Source organism: Neltuma alba, unplaced genomic scaffold (genome assembly GCF_004799145.2).
Source record: "Neltuma alba isolate B1F8T4 unplaced genomic scaffold, ASM479914v2 tig00013549_pilon, whole genome shotgun sequence".
NCBI classification, from domain to species: Eukaryota; Viridiplantae; Streptophyta; class Magnoliopsida; order Fabales; family Fabaceae; genus Neltuma; species Neltuma alba.
This window is the reverse complement of record NW_021637756.1, coordinates 92,405-99,449: the sequence shown is the minus strand read 5'-3', so window position 1 is coordinate 99,449 and position 7,045 is coordinate 92,405. Positions and strand designations below refer to the sequence as shown.

General features: G+C 32.8%; 1 protein-coding gene across 1 annotated transcript; it reads right to left on the bottom strand.

Moving 5' to 3' along the window:
- Positions 1-1,072: 1,072 nt before the first annotated feature.
- LOC114738159 (dof zinc finger protein 4-like) lies at positions 1,073-2,678 on the bottom strand. Its single transcript, XM_028926182.1, has one exon. The coding sequence runs from the start codon at positions 2,208-2,210 to the stop codon at positions 1,257-1,259; it is 954 nt and encodes a 317-aa protein (XP_028782015.1). The 5' UTR covers positions 2,211-2,678; the 3' UTR covers positions 1,073-1,256.
- Between the last annotated feature and the right edge of the window lie 4,367 nt (positions 2,679-7,045).

Here is a 7,045-nt window from a genome sequence, read left to right as displayed (position 1 = left end):
AGTATTCACGAAAGCGTACCTAGCAAACACCATCTTACCTATAAAAGTGCCTATGAAAGTTTTAAAAGAGTGCAAAGATAGAACATAAATGAACGTGAAGCCACCGTTAAAAAAAAGTAATGGACGTTTGTTTAAATGAATGGTCATGGCAATTTTACGTCTTTCTGAAACTTTCACAGGCATTTTCGTACTAAAGCGAACATTATGGTGCTAAGTGTACATTCACCAAATATTCTATAGGTAAATTTACGCCTTCATCAAAGATTTACAAAAGCAAGACTAAAAAATTATTTATGAAAAAATCAAGGAGAGGAAGAGCGGGAGAGTGAGGTGGAGAGTGTAAGAATATGCATATGAACCCTTCATCACCTACATGCTCACAATACATTAACTTATCTTCTGATTCTGATTCTAAACATAGGAGCTAATCGAAAAATTTGATTTGATTTTGAATAATATATCATAATTCACTTTGTATTTCCTGAATGTATAATTTCTTCCTCAGCTATTCCTATTCATTGCATATGTTATCTTAATAAAATGCACATTTTTTTGTAACTAAATTTTCTTAATCATTATAAATTAGTTACATGGCACATATATTTAGGATTCGAGAAAATATCATCTTCTCCTCGGTATCAACATTTTAAACAAAGCTATCTTGATCAATTCACGAATGAACAAGTTAGTGCAAGAAGCGTTAGTTTTCGCTAATTAGCCGTACGGCATTGTTCATCTCTGAGATCTCAATATTACTGTTCCGATCCTAAATATAAGACCCTTGTATACACTGATTTTATATTTAAGATTGTTGTTGAAAAGAAAGAACCATGTGAAAACTACGAAGCTCTCTAAGCAATGAACTATATATAACATATGTAAAAAGCTGGATGAAATATAAAACAAACAGAGAATTTCTGACTTATCAGAAACAGTACAAGTCAATATGGGAGCTATACTAATTCTCAGTTTACACTTGAATTTCCATCACTTCACAAACCTCTTTACCCTCTTATTATGTTTACAAATTAAAAAAAAAACAAAAACAAAAACCCTGCCCACTGTATATGTACTATATTTGTTTTTTTCCCCCCTCTCTTATGATCCTCTATAATCTATTTTGCTAAAATGGAAAATGAAACTAAACAGAAATATATAGATGAGGGTGACTTAACTGCTCCGAAGATTCATGCCTTCAATCTCTGGAATTTTGCAACTCGCGAGGGTGTAACGTCTGAAAAAGATGAAGATGATGATCATTGAGGAGGGCCATATCCTGGTAGGTCAGGCCATTGATTTCCACTCAGAGAAGATGATCCAGCTTTATTAGCATCATGCTCATTACTATGACCATTATTACCAGTACTCCCAGAATTGTCTGCAATCGAAGTTGTGCTCACAGTACTCCACATAGAGTTTTGAGACCAATCATGGAGTGAAGCGTAACTGCTATTATTACCCATATTCATCATGCTCGTTTGATGAACCAGACCTCGATGATCAGATAAGTACAGAGATTCCACCTCCCTGCTTCTTTTTTCCGATTGGAACACCGGTGACGACGGAGGAACTTGGTGCTTTGAGGCTTGAGTCGACGGAGCGTTGAACCAAGGATGAAGACCCAGATTGGCAGGAACAAGATTCAGAGACGAAAGGTTGAATAATGGTTGTGATGGGTTTTGGGAGTGAATCGCCGCCAGAGATGATAGATGCCCGCCACCTTGATAGTAGGAACTGATCGAAGGAACCGCCGGTGCCGGTGCCTGTGCCGCCATCGCAGAAGAACGACCGACCAGATTAACGCGTGAAGGTAACGTCATCGGGTTCGGTTGCGTAGGGATCACCTCTTGCAGCCGAGGTTGCAGCGGTTGTTGCCGGCTCATCAATTGAAGGGCGGCAGCGGATGATGACGAAGAGGCCGACGACGATTTGGTCCGTTTTCCCTTCCGGCAACCACCACCGATGGGTATGTTTCGCAAGGATCCTCCATGGGTCCAGTACCTTTTACAAGTTTTGCAGAAGTACCTTGGCTGCGACAGGCTGTAGTTGTTGTAATAGCAGAACTTGGTGTTCACAGAATCACAGCGGGGACATCTCTGCTGTGGCGGAGGCTGAGGCGGCGGTTGAAGCTGAGGTTGGTTATTCACCTCTCCTCCTCCTCCACCTCCACCGTCACCACCACCACCGCCACGTTCTGGAATATTCATCATCCCTCTGTCTCTCTAAAAGTCTCTTAAGGGTATTGAGAACTGTGAAATAAGATGATTCTTCTTGTGGGTTTGAGTTTGTATATTTATACACAGAAACTGCAAGGTCGGTGTGATATGAACATGCAAGGTGTTAAGAGAAGTGTGATGATCTGAGCGTTTCAGATTTGAAAGGGTAATCTATAAGCTCTCAACGTGGCTGAAATATGTATCAGAGAGAATCTAATAAACTGACCAAAACCACGGCGAGATATCATAGAAACTTATACTACCCTTACATATATAAGGGCATGTGTTACCCAAATACCACCAAATTAATAAGATCTGGTAATCATGATGATGATAACTTTTGTGAATCTGAATATGTATCAATTCAATAATATCTGGGCAATTAAATATCACAGGATTCTCAAAATCTCACTCCATAATATATATGAAGTTCTAGAACATCAAATGAGGAAGGATTTGAGGAACAAGGTGAGTATACATACGTATATAGAAGTTAGAACCTGGGGTCTCTGCAACGTGGCAATTTAAGTCTGAAAAGGGAATGAGCTGAATCTGAGTGCAGCAAGAGATGATGGAAAAGGGATTGAAAAAGTGACGAAGTTTACGCAGTTTGATTGAAGAGGAAAAATCAATATCACAAACTGGAAAGCTTCTGGGTTCTGATGTTTTTGATTGTGGGTGGTCGACCCAGAAAGCAAACGAGAGAAGTGAACTGAGACAAGTACGGTGGAGGAGGAAGGTCCACTGAACAGGGCGGAAGGCGGTGGCGCCGGAGAAGGCAGGGCAAAGGCTCCGGTTGGGTGGGTGAGTGGCCGGAGTCTATGAATCCGTGTGGCTATGTCAGAACTCAGAACTGAAGTTCTCATCGCTTTCTTGCTTTTTCTTCTCTTTTTGTTCTTTTGTCTCTCTCTCTCCTCGTTCATCTCCACTCCACTTTCATTAATTTTTTCAGAAAAATGAAATCAGCAGAAAATTATTATAATTATTATTGATTACTGATTAATAGTGTTTTTTGTTGGTCATTTCTGACGTCATTGCGTGTTTCTTTCCCTTCCAGATTAGACGCCTAGTTCCCACGTAGACCATGATGACCGCCCTTGATACTTCCTCTGATTTTCCTTGTTCACATTGACCAACATGTTCTGTTTTGGCCACTCGTTTGACCAACGACATTGAGTATACTGCTTATTAGTATTAAGATCCAGCTAAGATCAGCCACTCAGTCTTGTGGACCTCGGAAGTAGCCCTACTTTACCCCTTCATCATCATAGGATGAAATCTTAATAGTCAAAATTTAATATTTTATAAAATTATTATTATAATTTTGTTTTAAAAAATACATAAATAGATTTTAACCTCGTTAAAATCTGATTTAAACAGTTAACATGCATAGATGATGATTATTATAAAGTAGGCATTTTTCCTTTTTTTTTTCATTATGAAAGTACCAAATCAAATTAGTCATCAGCTCAAAGTTTGGTTTAGAGAAAAGTTTAAACTCAAGTCAGTCTATGGTCTAGTCTCATCTTACATCAACCCCAAGTCAAATTGGACTAAACTTGGTCCACTCAATTGTCTAAAGTGGTCCAAGTAGTTCTGTATTTTTTTTTTTATGGGAAGCAAGATTTCAACTTGATAACCACGAAACAACAATAAAATTTACATATAATCATATAAAACTTATCCAAAAACAATAAGACCTAATTGTAAATCTAAAAGCATTTCCAACATTCAACAACAATATGACACCTAATTATATATATATATTTTTTAAAAAAGCTCAATTGAGTCTAACTAAACCAGACCAAGTGCTCAGATCACTTGGTTTAGAACTCAGTATAACTTGACTAGCTAGTCTCGTTTGGTTTGATTCGATATCTTTTTCGAGCTTATTTTAACCTACTAGATCAAACTAGATCCACTACCTCAAATTGGATTGGGTTAAATTGGCTACTAAGTTTTTGCCCACCCTTATTGTAAACCAATCTTTTGACTGGTTTGGTTTAGAGTTTTGGATATATTGATGATCAAATTTTATACTTTTTTCCTCCATGTGCTCAACATAAAACAACATTGTTTTGATTTTTAAAACAATAGCAATTCATCATATTTATGGTTTAATAATTCTGTTTTGTTGAATTACGTTTAGTTTATATGTGGATCCTCCATCTATTTGTGAATAGAGGCAGTAATACAGGTCGATGTGCAATATTAGAGTTAGGCAGTGTGAGTTAAAAAAGCCCTGTGTAATGACGACGCATATAGTGGGTTGACGAGTTAGCCCGCCAACCTACCGATAGCATTTTCTTTTCTTTTTTTTATATAATTTTTTTATATACAATATAAAAAAATATAATGATATTTTTATTTTTTTCTTTAAGTACTTGATTGAAAACACCAAATAAGTGATGAAGGTTTTTTTTTTAATTTTTTAAATAGGATATAAAATATTATAATATGCTCATAATAATAAATAAAATTCAAAAATTCAAAAAATAAATGCGGGTTAGCCTATATGTTGGGGGGGTTAACCTGTGGTAGGTTGTAGGTTTCTCGGTGTGGGTTGAACAATTTTTTTTTTTTAGTGGGTTGGCTAAAAGCCAATATTTAGCCAATCTTAAGCAGTCGTTAATTCATATTACCAAATCTAGTTGTAAATTAAGGAATTTTTTAAAAATAATATTCTTTTCCGTGTTATGTATTAATGTTTGCATATATTTTAATTAAATTATACTCCTCCGGTCCTAATTATAAGACCCAATTGACTTATTTGAGGAAATTAAGGAAGTAAGTTAAGTTGGTTATTTATAATAAATAAGTGTTGTTATTTCTAAAATATCCTTGCTAATTAAGTATATTAGCTAAAACTATCATTCTTAGAAGGATTATCTTGGAAAAAAATGCATAAATATAAGAGAAAAAATGGATTGGGTCTTATAATTAGGATCAAATAAAAAGTCAAATTGGGTTTTATAATAAGGACCGGAGGAGTATTACTTTAATTCGTGATAGAGGTTTAAGTCAATAATTCAACAACCATTAAACTAATGACTTTTAAAACTCTGTTTCCACTAGTTCTCTACGTACATTTAAATATCAACCCCAAACATCAACTCAGATTGACTTAAGTAGCATGGCTCTCATTTCTTAGCCAAGCCGTTTATGATTCAATTTTCAACACTTTTATAAATGGAGCAAATCTGAGCGGCCTACCATTTACCCTCCACAACTCGAGGAAGATTAATTTTTAACGTGGATAGAAGATTCATTCGGTTTAAAAGAAAACATATCTTTAATATAAAAATTAGATAACTAATTTGTAAATATTAAAAAAAATAGTTAAGTCAGTTATTTATAACAAATAGACGTTATTTCTTCTAAAATATATTTTTTAATCATGTCTATTGGAACTATCCATTGATAAAAGTTTCTTAACATATGCAATCATTATAGAAATTATTTGGAGGCAAAATAAATAAGTATTGAAGACAAAATGAATTGAGATCTTATATTTAGAATCAAATTAAATTTTTAACAAGCTATTATATTAAGGATTAGACTATTAGCCAATCTTCTGTTTTACAATTACAAAAACCTACATATCTATTTTAAAATCAGGCATAAACCTGAAATTAAATTGTGCGTTACGCAAACATTTTCATGCAACCAAAAAATACTTCTAATATATATTTTCAAAATTTATAATATATATGTTGTAAAATTTATTAATTTTGATTATACTATAAAATTTTATAATTTTAACTTTTCATTGCATTTATTGAAAATTATTTATTTAGATTTCTTTCAAATGGCTAAAACCATATTTTAAACGCATATGTTTGTTCAACATATATTATAAATAATTTAAGTATGAAAGATTATATAAATCATTTAAATTTATAATTAAAAATTTTTAAACATATTTTTAATACAAAAATTTATAAATACATTTAGTAAGGATATATTTATTTAAACAAAAAAGTATGTATTTATTAAAAATAATAAAATTTTTGACTTTCGTATGTCTACTTTAACTGAATTATTTGAGCTTCTTTTCCAATACAATAAAAACATTAAACAAATGAGAATACGTATTAACGATTTGCAACAAAAGGAATAAGAAAAATCTTAAATTCTTCAAAACATTTTTAGCAAAAATTAAGAATTTAGTATGATGAAATCTAAATTAGTAAGTAAAACTTATTTTAATATAATTTTTAATTAAAAATGTTTTTAGAATATTTTTAACGGAATTAATGATTTAAACTTAAGTGTATGATTATAAAATAGAAAAAAAAGTCTATATAATTAAGATAAAATATAAGAGAAATTAGGGTATCTTTCTTTAAAAAAATCAACCTAAAACATCATAACAAAACAAAATTGGAAAGTACACAACAAAAGAAATAGTAATCAAATGGAAAGATAAATAAAGGTGGACAACAAAGGAACTATGATACAAATGGAAGTAGCAAAAAGTATGCAAATAAGGAATTAAAGAAGAAAAACAATAAAATAGGAAACTGCTCAAGATACAATTAATGAATAAAACTTAGAAAGAGAAATGGCAACACAATGATTGTAAGAAAACATCAAATAGGAAAGTTGATTGCTCAAAAAAAATTTCCTTTTTGTTTCTTTCTACTTTATCTTGTCTTGCTACCTTTTTTCCCCTACTATATACTTGGGGGGGAAAAAAAAGCTCCTCTCTTTTTCTATTTTATTTTAAAAATATGATGTGCATCTCTAGCTGGAAAACTCCAATTAGAGTGATTAAGAGGGGACAAAAAGAAAAAAGTAAGCAAAAAACACAAGCACACAAACACAAT

What these genes read in the sequence shown, in the direction of transcription:
- LOC114738159 (XM_028926182.1), bottom strand. Translation starts at nt 2,210, where the DNA reads ATGATGAATATTCCAGAACGTGGCGGTGGTGGTGGTGACGGTGGAGGT.